We start from the raw sequence: 12,941 nt of genomic DNA, 5'->3' as shown, positions 1-12,941 counted from the left end.
TATTTACATTTTAAAAAATAAAAAATATTTAATACTCATTTAATATATATTTAAATTTCAATTTATATTACATAATTATATTAATTTTTAATATCAAATTCAAAATGATAAACCATTAAAGATTAAAGATAAAATAATAACGTATAGGACTAATATTAATATTTATATTGTATTTATATTATTAATATAAAAAATAATTTTATAATAATTGTTAAATAAGTATCATAATTAAATGTTTAAAATAATTCTTTTATAATATTCAATAGTTAATTAAGTATCATAATTAAAAAATTAAAAATTAAAATAATCTTTATCTATTTATATTAAATTAAAATAAATATAAAAATATGTTAAGTGTATTAAATATATTCAAACTATAGTCATATGACAAGATTAAATGTATTATTCATATTGTATCACATATTTAGATTAATTAACATATATACGCACAAATAGTGTCGTGTCAAAATTTGTGTCGACACGAATAAATATAAAATATTTTTTTTAAAATATATTTTTATGTCATTTTTATTTCATGTTACTGTATCATATTTAAAATTATTAAATCTATACAAATATATTTGAACCTTATCCATTTATTTATATATATATATATAATGGTTACGATGTTTTTACTGGGAAAAGAGAAAGAGAGAGAAAGGGGTGGAAATCATATTGGAATTTGGAACACTACCAATCCCATGCTAAAAATTTGTTTAAATTAGGTATGGGAAATGCAAAATTTTTTATCAGTAATAACATAATAATTGTCCACCAACTTAGTGGAAAAACTCACTTTGCATTGATTTTTGTCTCCCCATTGTTGATCAAACCTTACCAAGGAACCTTCACTACAATTCAATTTGTTTATTTTGTATTTAAAATACAAAATATAAGAATTATTATATTATAATTTATATTATACGTTAAACATAAAATATATTTTTTATCAAATTTATATATAAATTTTGTTAAAATTTTGAACAAGACATTTTCGTATCTCACTCATGTTTAAGTTTCTAAATTTACCCCCACTCACCTCACCTCACTGCCAAGGATATATATCGTCCTCAATTTCTCCAAATCCCACCCAAAGAAGAGAAAAAGAAAGACACCCCCACTACTACTGGCTAGCCTAGCTAGAGATATGGCTGCTGAGGAAAGCAGTGCTACCTGGGATCTTCACCCTGCCAACACTACTTCTTGGCTCCATCATCATCAAAACCCTACCAACTCTGCTTCTAATTGTGATCAGGATGACGTGTCAACATCTACAAATTCCTTGGCTAATGCTTCCAACCATTCAGGGTTAACTCTTGACTCATCCGCCGGCGGCCGCCATGTTGATCGACCAGCTGTTGTTCCTCCTCCGTCCAATGACTTGATTGGAGAACATGCTTCGGATAACGATCATCTTTGGAGCCATGTTTTATCGTAAGTTTTGTTTTTGTTTACAACTTGCACCATGTGGACGTAAAAAAAAAGAGCCAATTTTATATAAGTAAGAAGATAATCTTTTATCAAAACAAAATTAAAACCAGCAGCCTGCTCACCAGGGGTAGCCTCCAGCCTCATATAAATAAATAAATAAATTTATTTATTTATTTATTTATTTATATTTATAGGTGAAAATGAGAGGAAGTTTCTTTTGTTTTGGCAGAAGCGTGCGAAGCAACGGAGACTTACGCAACGGTCCAGATGTTGGAGAGACCCTGTTTGAGGTAATATCCTCCAAGAGCACCTCAGCTGGAATCTTTGAATCCTGTTGTGACTACTTGAAGAAAATTGATGGCAATTGGGAATTCCCAGATTCTTCACTTTTTAACAATTTTATAAAAAATTTAAATGGATACGACACGAGTACTGATCATGATGATCATCAGAGTTCAATCGAAAGTGATCAAAGGTTAACCAAGTTGTCCAACTTGGTCAGCAACTGGTCCATTGCTCCGCCAGACCCCCAAGCCAATCCCCAATTCAATGCAAAATCATGTCATGATGATCATATCTCTTTGACTTCTAATCCAGTGGAAAACTACTCTCAGCGGCTGCCTGTGTTTTCTGGAATGGCAACAACCAAAAACCCAGTTTTCGTATCCTGTTACGGTGGTGGTAATCATCATCATGATTTGAAAATGGAGACTCTACGTCTTGATATGGAAGCTCCAACTTCCTATTTTCGAAGGACTTTCAAGGGTACTAAAAGCAATGGGTATCAACATCATCATCATAATAGTCTTATTAACAATTCAATATCAACGGAAGCTGACAGCTTTTATGGATCAATGTCTCATAATACTCCATGCACAAGTACCATAACTTACAGCCGATTAAGCAAGCCTTTGGTTGATCATATACATCCATCAAAGCCCACTTTTAGGCCATTGAATTTATCAGATTGCAAGAAACAAGGACTCCAAGCTGCAAATTCTCTGCAGGTAATTAATATATTACTATATCACCATATCAGACATGAAAATTTTTCTTCTTTTTTCCTTTTCATGTGAAAACTTTTGTGTATAAAATTAACCATTTAGAATAAACAATTACAGACGAGAAACAGCAATGGAAGAACCCGATGGATTACAGACGAGGGAAAGAAGAAAAGAGATGAAGAAACTTCTGACAGTAGTAGAGTGTCGAAAAAGCCTAAGCATGAAAATTCCACAGCTTCATCTGCAAAGGTACATTAATTATACAATAATATATATAAAAAAATTTCATTACGAAACAGAAAATAATTAGAAAAAAGTAGTCATAGTGCTTATAATTACTGGCGAGAAATTGACTTAATTTGATTATTAGATGCACGCCCCAAAAGTGAAGCTAGGAGACAGGATCACAGCACTTCAACAAATTGTGTCGCCATTTGGAAAGGTAGAGAGACACCACTAAGAATAAGTTTGTTTTCTAGTGGACCTAACTACGGATTATAATTATGTAATTTGATCCAAATTTGTTGGCCGATTTTCAGACTGATACGGCTTCTGTTCTACTAGAAGCAATTGGATACATCAATTTTCTACAACAGCAAGTGCAGGTGATCAAAAGTTGCTCAAAATCTTTCGTTTCTTTTTAAATCTTGAATAGTACATGGAAAGGAATCATTAACTAAAACAAGATCTCATTGTTATTATTATAGTAATTGAAATCATAGTAAATCAAAACATATCATTGTCGAATGTAGAATTTAATTTAATTAATTAATATTTAAAGTTAAAATCTTAACATCTGTAATTTTTTACTCAATATATTCTCATATTATGAGTTCTTTTATTAAAAAAAAAATAATTCTGCTAAAAATAATAACAAATTTACATTAACATTATATACATATTTCTGATTAAAGGTTTTAATTTGTTTGCATTCTTTTCAGTTATTGAGTAATCTTTACATGAAGCCCAACTCTCATAAGGTAATAAAGCACACTTTATAGAGTTATTATCTCACATCATTAAATCTGACATATATATTTATGCTCTCAACAAATAAATATAGAAATGAATCTGAAATTAAGGTTATATATTAATTAATTATGTTGGTGCTGTTCATATATCCTAGGATCCATGGGGAAGCTTGGATAGAAAAGATCATCAGAAAGGAGATATGAAGGTTGCACTACGGAGCAGAGGTCTATGTTTAGTTCCAATCTCTTGTACCCCACAAGCCTACCATGAAAGCACTGGTTCAGATTACTGGACCCCGACTTATAAAGGATGCCTGCATAGGTGATCAACAAGCCTCATGCTTTCACATATATCATATTTTTAAAAACACAATAACTTAATTAGACAATTGGAATTGTCAGTCAGTGTTAAGTATTTCTTCTAAAATTGCATCTTATTCAGTAAAGTGTTTTGTTTTAAAGTACAATGGACTCAATTCAATCAACCTGTCTTTTTTTTTTTTTAATTAACATGGTATTTGAAGGCAAATAATTACAAAAAAAAAAAAAAATCATAATTTTAAAATAAAAAAATAGTAAAGATTGAAATTTTAATTTTAAATCCAATAATTATCTTTAAAGATGATTATATAAATCAATTGAATTAAATAACAAATTCAATCAAACCCTAAATCTTGGACGCATGTAAGTTCATTATAATTTCTAAAACCTTTTGATATAGTCAAATTCTGTTGAGACTTACCTTCATTACAATAAATTCATGCGAATCATTTTAACAGGTTTGATTTATTGAAAAGTTTTATTTAAAAATTTTAAAAATATTTTGCATGTTTATATAATTTGAACAAAATTTTTCTCTCAAAATGATCATTGCTTCTGATCATCATGAACCATAATGAGGCTCACTCCTTTCATTTTATCAAATTATGTGTGTAATTTCATGTGACTAAATATAGTAATTAATATTTTTTGTTTGAAAACTTCTACTTACAAACACATTTCAAAATCAATTGAAAAAAGATTAAGTTTCAAAATGGGCAATTAGGTATCATCAAAACCTATTTCCATAATAATTTTACTAAATATTTATTATTTTTCACCACTAAAATGTAAGTATTTTAACGCTAATCATGTTAAATAAAAAAATTCAAAAATTATAAGAAATTTGAAGTCAAAGGTTAGATTTTGATAATAAAAAAATATTTTTTATACATAAAAAAAATCGTAATCTGAAAATATTTTATAAACACATATAGTATCATCCTTGTCGGGTTTTAGAGACCCAAACGAAGAGTTATTCTACTTCTACATAGTTATTCACAGCGCTATACTTATCTAGCGCCGTGTCCAAACAAGAGATTAAGAGTTTAATAGTTTGTACACGTGTCGAAAAGGCTTAAATTATTTTGTACACGTGTCAAATTGTATTTGGCACACATATGTTTTAAGACTGACGTAGCAGAGAAGAACAGTTTGACAGTCTCTTAAGCGTCTTTCTCCGGTCAAACAAATAAGGCTTTGACTACAACTCAGAAGCGATACAGAAAAAAAAATCTTTCTATTTTTTATGTTTAAATTTTGAATCTTTCCTTAAGAAATTTAATAAACAGTTTAATTTTAAATTTAGTGAGATCAGTTTGATTTAATTAATCCGTAAAATAAAAATAATTTGCCTAAATATTAAAAAAAAATTGTCTGAGACGGGTATCCAAGGCTCATTATCCAGAAAATGGAATATATTTGGAAATGTTAAATTTTTATAATTAATTTTTGTCACTTTCTTGTGATTGGCATCCAAGGTCCGCAAACTGAAACTCACAGCATAATTATTAAAAATTGCTTCGACTTTTTTTTTTTTTTTTGAGTTACTATGGCTTTGCTTTTCTTTTTACTAGCAATGGCGGACCCCTGATAGCTTTGCTTTTTTTTCTTTTTTTTTTTGAGTTTGATTGGTTTTCATTTTCATGGATTACCAAAGAATCCAAAAGCCTCAGGTACTCACGCTTTACACAAATTTTTTTTTTTAATTTTGGCTTTCTCTTCTCCCAATGCTTTGTTTCTTTGCTAATATTGAGAAAGTAAGAAAGGGCGATTTCAATTTCGAATTTTCATTTGCTGGCGTCTCAAAAAAATCAACCTTTTATCCATCATTCAAATCCAAAATGCGTAGGGCGGAGGTGGATTTTCGCCTGCCAAGCTGAGGACTATGCTGTTAGGAGTAGAAAATAAAAGAAAACAAGAACAAGAAGTTGAATCTTCAATAGCTTTAAGATCTCAACTTTCTCGCCTTGATGATATAGGTATCTTTTCATTTTATTTTTTTTCTCAATATTTTTGTTGGGTCTTTTTTTTAATTGTTCCTTGTCTTGAAGATAGTTGCAAAGATGTAGATGTGGTGACTGAGCAGAATGCTGTTGAGCATAGGTTAAAGGATCATCTTGGTTCAGATTATGATAGTGGACATGATAATATGAGTGTGTCCTCATCGATCTTTGAGTTTCAGAAGGCTGAACGGGCACCACAAAGAGTTCCTATTGGGCCATTTTCTAAACCGGCGCCATCCAAATGGGATGATGCTCAGAAATGGATAGCTAACCCTACTGCGAATCGGCCAAAGACAGGGCAGGGTGGGCAAGGGGTGGGATCAAGAAAAGGTGGTAATTTTGGCTATGGGAGACAATCATCTACTAAGGTGGTTGTTGAAGTTCCTGATCAAAGGATGGTCGCTTTTGAAGAACCGGATACAAAACGGATTGATATGAATCATGCCAAGAAGGATAATGGGTTGCAGAAGTTAGTAAATTGGGAGATTGATCCATATCCAATTGTGGATACATATGGGAAGCCTGTACTGATGATTGAGAACTCTGTTGCGGAGTCAGCTGGTAAGGGTTCATTTTATGTTGAAATTAGTTTATGCTTAGTTACATTTGCACTTAAATGCTTCGGATTGAAGGATTAGCACTTATATCCTTAAGTGGCATCTCCATTCATGCTTTTAATTGGAGAATTAGCCTCTCCTGGGCACAAATATGTGTAATTTTGCTGGCACAAGTCTCAGCCCTGACCCTATTAATGCCCATACTTAGCTTAAAAGGATTAGCAAGCCATTTTGCCATTTTTTGGTTTCACTGAGAAAGGTGGATCCAAAATATGATTTACTGCCTTTCTACCAACTGGAGATTTGTTGCTTTTCCAAGTAGTTTAGGGAGTGGAAGGCCTTTTAGATCTTTAATCCGTATATTTTTAAAGCTGCAAGCAGCTCCGGACAATGGGGAAACATGTAAATTTTTACACAAACAGCAGATCTGGTGAACTTACTGTTGTGTTGTCTGAATTAAGTGCCTAAACTTAAATGCTGGTCTATATGTGTTTAGTTATTTCTAAAAATATCTCTACTTCTATACGTAGGTTGTGTCTTACATGAAGCTTCAGTAGTAATTTTGCAATGTACTAATTAAGAAATTTGTTGATTTTTTTGCAGTTAGTCTTAGCCAGCATGATTCATCAATGTCTATACATAGTGCTACAACATTTATTCCTCCTCCTTCAACAGCTAGATCAGTATCCATGAGAGATATGGGAACAGAAATGACTCCAATTGCTAGCCAAGAACCGTCAAGGACAGGAACTCCTGTGCGGTCAACAACACCAATTCGCAGTCCAAATTCATCCAGGCCATCAACTCCCAGAAGAGCGGTGCCATCTCCAGCAAATCCACCTTATGAGCATGTAGATCTGAACATGGAGTTGTCGGAGAAGGAGCCACAAATGAAAACAAGAAGAGAAATTATGGTTCTTGGGGCCCAGTTGGGTAAAACAAACATAGCTGCATGGGTTAGCAAAGAGGAGGATAAGGATGCATCCACTTCACTGAAAACTGTAGCACCAGAACAACCAGCTAAAAGTGTCATTGAAACCCGTGCAGCAGCATGGGAGGAGGCAGAGAAAGCTAAGTATACGGCCAGGTATTTTCTTTCTAAGAAACTTTGAAAGCCTCTGTTGATATTTTTTTCCCCTTATTTTGAATCTTTTTGGTTATTTTATGGAGCATAAACATTGATCCTAAGCATATAACTTACCATTGCACATGGTCATGGTTTATGGTTTTCAATGAGAAAACTTGCATGGCATTGATCTGTTAATATGCCTAGGTTTTAAACAACACTATAAGTCACAAATCACAAAGCCTTTTTTTAGCAACTTTTATGTATTAAAAATGCTACTGAACTTTTTTATAATAGCTTTTCACATATTGCCATCTGGAAGTATGAGCAATATGATATATTTAGTTTATCTGAAGGAATTAGTGATGTTATGTGTTTACATTTGATGCATGGACTTGGAAAGAGAATATAGCATCCGCAGATGCATCTTGTAAGATTTTTATGGAATAATTTTCTCATGTTTTTGGAATATGGCACTTGGTTGTCAGGGTAATTGATATGTATAGAAAAATATGCATAACACTTATGCACTGGTAGTTTTTAGTTAACACTCCATCTGCAACTTAAAGTGTAAAGTTATGAGGCAATCATCCAGGTTCAAACGTGAAGAAATGAAAATTCAAGCATGGGAGAACCATCAAAAAGCAAAAACTGAAGCTGAGATCAGGAAAATTGAGGTATTATCTAGCATCTTCCAATATACATTTTACTTTGTTGTCACTCTGTTGTTTCTGGTATTGCCTAAATTGCAAATCCCATACATTCCTTGCAGATAGTTTTCTTGAATTCTCATTGTAATCACAAGGAAAAGTTACAAACAAGAAGTGTTAATTGACTTCTGGTAGTTGTGATTATGCAAATGGCAGAGTTGAAAGAACATTCAGGGGAGATAGTATGGATTCAAACAATGAGCATTAATTAAGGTAGAAAATAGGCATTCTGTGGACCAGGCAGCTTACTATTCAAGCTCAGCTTGGTGACTCTGTTAGCTTAAGTTCAAGTCAATCGACTCATACCGTCATACGTTGCACGACCAGATTGAGATCAGCTCATACTTTTTTTGCCAAGCTCCTAATCTTGGGCAACTGATTATCCTCAATATCCTCATACCAGTCTTTTTTTAGTATAGATGTATATGACTAGCATAGTAAAGTACAACTGATCCGTGAGTATAGGAAACTGAAAAGTAGCTGCCAGTAGACTTAATGTCCTTTTTACCTCTATTAAATTTTTGCAAATGAATGTCATTGCTGCCTAGCTTTTATGTGGAGGTTTAACAAATCTAGTAATTTGCTGTTGCTACCTCACACATTTTTTAAGACGCTAGTTACAAAGTTCTGTTGTTAATAACTAGATATAAATTCATACACAGACTGCATGGTTTGTGGTTTTCAGGTTGAGGTTGAAAGGATGAGGGGGCATGCTCATGATAAGCTCATGAATAAACTAGCCGCTGCGAGGCACAAGGCAGAAGAGAAGCATGCAGCAGCAGAAGCCAAGAGAAACCGACAAGCTGCCAAAACCGAGCATCAAGCAGAATATGTTCGAAGAACTGGCCGCATCCTCTATTTTCCCTGCTGGAGTTGTTGCTACTGAAAATTAGATTTTACTACCAAATCACTCTGCTCTACCCATAAAGCCTTTTTGCACTTCCCAACTTCTATAAAAATATTGTTTTTGGCTCTTTCATGTCGTGCTATTTCCTGGTATTGAAATATCATACTCCTCTGCATTCCCACTGTAAAGCTAAGTTTTTGTAGCAACCCTGGTAAACTTGGTCAAAGCTAAAATGCAGTTCATTATGCCTCTATTTCTTTTCCAAACCTCCACCCATCCCACTCCCAAAGGAAAGAAAGAATACCTGTTGGGCAGAAGATTATGCTGATTGAAATTTAAATTTTTTTGAGATTCATCATATAAATTGTATATTTTATTGGATCAATTAATATTTACATTCATTTCCAAGTGTTTTGGTATTTCAATCGATATCTTTATTTGGGGTTAGGAGTAATCTAGAGTTCAATACTTTTCACATGAAACATGATGTTTACATGCAACCTGCAAGGGATCCCATTGATTATTATTGTTTATGAGAAGTATACAGCAAAGAACAAGACAAATTTTTGCAAATACGCAAAATCATAAGCATCTTTGAAAATAGGCAAACAAATTTTTACAGCAAATCCCCAAACTTTTACCTTTCTAGCAAAATTCAAGTAGACACAAATGGATTAGTCTGCATACAAACTGTCCGCGGGAAACATGACCCTTGAAATCAAAGTTGCCAATCTATAGGGGGAATCCCCATTTGCTCCAAAAGCTGGTTTGTGCGGGAGAAATGCCTGTTTACAGTGTTACAAAAAGTGAAAGATATCAAGACAATAGCATCATAATTCACAAGTGGACTTAACCCTAGTCATTAACAAGTGACACTTAATAATCTTTATAATATGCAAGAATTAAGATCGCAATACTACAAGAGTGTGTATGTAGCAATCACACAAATATACAAGGGCACATTGTCACTGTTGAGTATTTGTATTTAATGCCGAGTTCAAACCATTGCTGTTACCATTGAATACAATCTCAATAAACCAACCAATCCCATCTCAGAATCCATAAAACTAAAATTATATATACCAAAGCCAGAAGACTTGGTGTGTAAATCGTAAAGCAGTAAACTTGTTTCTAACCATACCAACCTGCAACCAAAGAAGCCTCTATTTGCAGACAAACCAGAAGGGTGTGCTGCCTTGAGAATGTGATGTTTTGTATGATCAATCAACCTGTGATAGATTAAGAGAAGTCTTAAACAAGACCGTCAATATGATCATAGTGAATATTTTTGTTTCCCTATTGGAATAGCGCACATTTATGCTAAATGTTGCAGTGCACATAGTATGATACATAGAACAATAATATATATAATAGTAGATATTTTAGAATTCCACTATTTTTTCAAACTTATAATAAGCTATGTTGCATGGACTCAAGTAAGATTTTCTGACATTATGCCTCACTCAAAATTCAGAGCCACAAATTCAGTTAGAGAGTCTAAAAGTAGCGTTATTTAGACAGTTCTTACAATTGTCTCATGAAATACACTAGCATCTAGTACTTATTTAGCAAAATTTAGGAATGCAATGCAATCATGAACAAACTAGCTCCTTCCCTTCCCCCTGAAACCACTCAATCATGTAATCAGGTCAGATCTGCCATTTATATCATTCATCTTTCACTTCCCCTTGCTACCTCATTCTGTCATCTATAACCCACGAAACACTATACACTGCCTCATTGCTTTCTTCTCCAAAATTTCCATCTTTCTTCATTTTTTTTTTTTTTTGGTGAGAAATTCTGGAGAATCTAGTGGTTTAGGATCAACATAAACTTGAGTAGAGGCACCTAGCTTTGAAGAAGCCAGTTCATATGGTCATTGCCATGTCAGACACATATTCCCCATCCTCACCTATGTTGTGTTGTGTTGACACTAGTTGAGTGCCCTAAAATGGTGAGTCAATATAAGATAGAAGTTGAGTGAAGATAAAAATATTGACCGCAATTATTCTGCTCATATTGAGCTGAAGAGCACAATTTAACTTGCACAGGAAAAAAAATCCTAGAATTATGAATATAAAAGGAAAGTGGGGGGAAGGTTCAAGTTCAACCATTAATACTATGATTGAAAAGCAGACATACCTGGATTTCTCTTGAGCTGAATTCCCCCAGAGGAGAAAAACAACTCCTTCCTTCTTTTGTGAGATAGTCCTAATAATAGCATCAGTAAATTGCTCCCAGCCTTTCTTTGCATGAGAATTAGCTTGCTGCTTCCTAACTATATAAAAAATGAAAACAAAAAAAAAAAAAATCATGAAAGCTATAGATTAGAGGGCAGGGATAACAATAAGGAAAAGTAAAGCTTCATCTCCTTTGGAGATGATGCCATTAAGTCGCAAAATATTCCACAGGTTACAACTGTGTAACATGACAATGACTTCGTGATATAAATAAACAAACAATGCAACTACATTAATGTCCACAGCCTTTCAAATCCCAAAAGAGATAACACTTTGACAAACCTGTACCTGCATCTAATTTTGAAAATGTGAATCATACAGACTTCTCCTAATGGTTATATAGTTGCTTATTTCATGAACTCACTATGGCAATACACACTTGTTAAACAGTTATCTTTTAACTCATATGATGTATACCGGTAAACCAGGCTTCACCAAACCATTGCCATAAATATCTTTTCATGAATGTAATGAGGAACTTAATTCCATGAACAAAGTTGTAAAAATCCAATTATAAGCTCGCATACAAATAATAACACAATCTCAAGTGTGGATAAGAAAATTGCCTGTGAGAACAGTGTTGAGCAAAAGAACACCCTACAAAATGGTAAAGATTAATGTCAGCATGTTTTATTAGAACAATAAGAGAATAAGCTAATTGGAAGAAATCTATCTTTTCATTCAATGATTCAATTATTAGTGTACATTTTGGTGCATTGTGAGATATTATATGCACTTTTCACCTGAACCGCCCACTTCACTAGATTTCCATGAGATGGAATTGAACAGCCAAGATCCTGCTTAAGTTCCTTAAATATATTCACCAGACTTGAGGGAACCTTCACTCCCTCTGGCACTGAAAATGCGAGCCCCATTGCTTGACCAGGTCCATGATAAGGGTCCTGAAATAACAATCTCAAATGCCTATAATCAGTAAAAGGGTGCTTTATTTTATTGTAATTTTTATCAAATTTCATGCGACGGCGATCAATTAAACCCGTTCTCTGGCTTATCAAGTTATAGAACTTCACCTGTCCAATGATAACTGCTTTGACCCTGTGAAATGGAGTGGAATTAAGGGCATTGAAAATCAAATGCTGGGGAGGATAAATGGGCACGCTGCCACTGGATATCTCTCTTTCAACAAATTTGCACAAGTTAGTACCGTAAGGCTTCTCAAGCTCTCCAGGTAGGGCTTCGAGCCACGTCTCCTCCACCAAGAGTTCCTGCAGTTTGACGTAGCCTGATCCTTCAACCTTGGACTGCGACACCTTTTGGGAACAGATTTCGAGGTTGGGTTTTGATTTGGCGAGACATTTGTTTGACTCCATCCGAGACTGTTGCTGGGTGGTGAGAGAGGGAAGTGGGTGATGATCGGAAGCAGTGGAGAGTTTCTGGCGCTTGGCTGGGTTTGGTTGGAAGAAATCGGTTATGGCTTTGGAGGATGCGGCGGCCATTGGTCTGGGCTGTAGCTGTAGGGAACACAGTGAGGAACCCAAACGAAGGAGCATCTATGGTGTTTCGGTGGGGAAGGATTTGGAGGAAAAGCAAAGACATGTTAGAAGGTAAAGGCGGAATGGAATATATGCTTTTGACCTTTCGTTCTTGGAAAAGCAAAGATATATTAGAAGGGGAAAGGTGGAATAAAAAAAAAAATCATTTGTTATTTTAATTGATAATATTGAATTATTTGTTATAATGTTATGAAATATTATATATATAATTGATTATTTTTATTAATTAATTAATTTTTATTTATCATATATTTTTTATTATTTTTAAATACACATT

At 33.7% G+C, this 12,941-nt stretch overlaps 3 protein-coding genes across 17 annotated transcripts; 2 read left to right on the top strand and 1 right to left on the bottom strand.

Annotated features, from left to right (window-relative positions):
* Positions 1-1,012: 1,012 nt before the first annotated feature.
* LOC111288134 (transcription factor bHLH111-like) lies at positions 1,013-3,833 on the top strand. 2 transcript variants are annotated; one of them, XM_022878901.2, is made up of 7 exons: positions 1,015-1,434; positions 1,661-2,438; positions 2,553-2,684; positions 2,806-2,877; positions 2,975-3,040; positions 3,377-3,415; positions 3,562-3,833. In XM_022878901.2, exons 1-7 carry the CDS (start codon positions 1,148-1,150, stop codon positions 3,730-3,732), a joined length of 1,545 nt encoding a protein of 514 aa, XP_022734636.2. In that variant the 5' UTR covers positions 1,015-1,147; the 3' UTR covers positions 3,733-3,833. The 2 variants fall into 2 exon arrangements, with proteins under 2 accessions (XP_022734637.2, XP_022734636.2); XM_022878902.2 differs by lacking the exon at positions 3,377-3,415 and having other exon boundaries at positions 1,013-1,434.
* Positions 3,834-3,993: 160 nt separating this feature from the next.
* Positions 3,994-9,357, top strand: LOC111287384 (uncharacterized). 5 transcript variants are annotated; one of them, XR_002689980.2, is made up of 7 exons: positions 3,994-5,400; positions 5,577-5,706; positions 5,779-6,291; positions 6,891-7,374; positions 7,949-8,030; positions 8,126-8,276; positions 8,749-8,887. XR_002689980.2 is itself a non-coding variant. In XM_089760040.1 (6 exons), exons 1-6 carry the CDS (start codon positions 5,371-5,373, stop codon positions 8,765-8,767), a joined length of 1,281 nt encoding a protein of 426 aa, XP_089616166.1. In that variant the 5' UTR covers positions 3,996-5,370; the 3' UTR covers positions 8,768-8,904. The 5 variants fall into 5 exon arrangements, 4 of the variants coding, with proteins under 4 accessions (XP_089616166.1, XP_022733643.2, XP_022733644.2 ...); XM_089760040.1 differs by lacking the exon at positions 8,126-8,276 and having other exon boundaries at positions 3,996-5,400; positions 8,726-8,904; XM_022877909.2 differs by lacking the exon at positions 8,126-8,276 and having other exon boundaries at positions 4,021-5,400; positions 8,749-9,357.
* LOC111287386 (uracil-DNA glycosylase, mitochondrial-like) lies at positions 7,099-12,779 on the bottom strand. Of its 10 annotated transcripts, none has more exons than XR_016341791.1 (7): positions 12,182-12,767; positions 11,894-12,052; positions 11,717-11,747; positions 11,053-11,188; positions 10,056-10,139; positions 9,552-9,695; positions 7,099-7,235 (listed from the first exon to the last, which is right to left on the bottom strand). XR_016341791.1 is itself a non-coding variant. In XM_022877911.2 (6 exons), exons 1-6 carry the CDS (start codon positions 12,659-12,661, stop codon positions 9,629-9,631), a joined length of 957 nt encoding a protein of 318 aa, XP_022733646.1. In that variant the 5' UTR covers positions 12,662-12,767; the 3' UTR covers positions 9,400-9,628. The 10 variants fall into 10 exon arrangements, 5 of the variants coding, with proteins under 5 accessions (XP_022733646.1, XP_089616167.1, XP_089616169.1 ...); XR_002689981.2 differs by lacking the exon at positions 7,099-7,235 and adding an exon at positions 9,079-9,214; XR_016341792.1 differs by lacking the exon at positions 10,056-10,139 and having other exon boundaries at positions 11,856-12,052; positions 12,182-12,779.
* Between the last annotated feature and the right edge of the window lie 162 nt (positions 12,780-12,941).

Source organism: Durio zibethinus, chromosome 4, assembly GCF_047325235.1.
Source record: "Durio zibethinus cultivar Kanyao isolate XHJ-2024 chromosome 4, ASM4732523v1, whole genome shotgun sequence".
In the NCBI taxonomy this organism is placed as follows: Eukaryota; Viridiplantae; Streptophyta; class Magnoliopsida; order Malvales; family Malvaceae; genus Durio; species Durio zibethinus.
This window is presented reverse-complemented; position numbering and strand designations above follow the sequence as displayed.

Bases quoted from the DNA above. Each gene is read 5' to 3' on its own strand.
- LOC111288134 (XM_022878901.2), top strand. From the start codon at position 1,148: ATGGCTGCTGAGGAAAGCAGTGCTACCTGGGATCTTCACCCTGCCAAC. The intron at 2,685-2,805 runs GTACATTAATTA...TTTGATTATTAG, and splicing joins CCACAGCTTCATCTGCAAAG to ATGCACGCCCCAAAAGTGAA. The intron at 2,878-2,974 runs GTAGAGAGACAC...GCCGATTTTCAG, and splicing joins TTGTGTCGCCATTTGGAAAG to ACTGATACGGCTTCTGTTCT.
- LOC111287384 (XM_022877908.2), top strand. From the start codon at position 5,371: ATGGATTACCAAAGAATCCAAAAGCCTCAG. The intron at 5,401-5,576 runs GTACTCACGCTT...CAAAATGCGTAG, and splicing joins AAAGAATCCAAAAGCCTCAG to GGCGGAGGTGGATTTTCGCC. The intron at 6,292-6,890 runs GTAAGGGTTCAT...ATTTTTTTGCAG, and splicing joins CTCTGTTGCGGAGTCAGCTG to TTAGTCTTAGCCAGCATGAT.
- LOC111287386 (XM_022877911.2), bottom strand. From the start codon at position 12,661: ATGCTCCTTCGTTTGGGTTCCTCACTGTGTTCCCTACAGCTACAGCCC. The intron at 12,053-12,181 runs GTGAAGTTCTAT...TTGTTATTTCAG, and splicing joins AAGCAGTTATCATTGGACAG to GACCCTTATCATGGACCTGG. The intron at 9,696-10,055 runs GTTGGTATGGTT...CACTGTAAACAG, and splicing joins AGAGGCTTCTTTGGTTGCAG to GCATTTCTCCCGCACAAACC.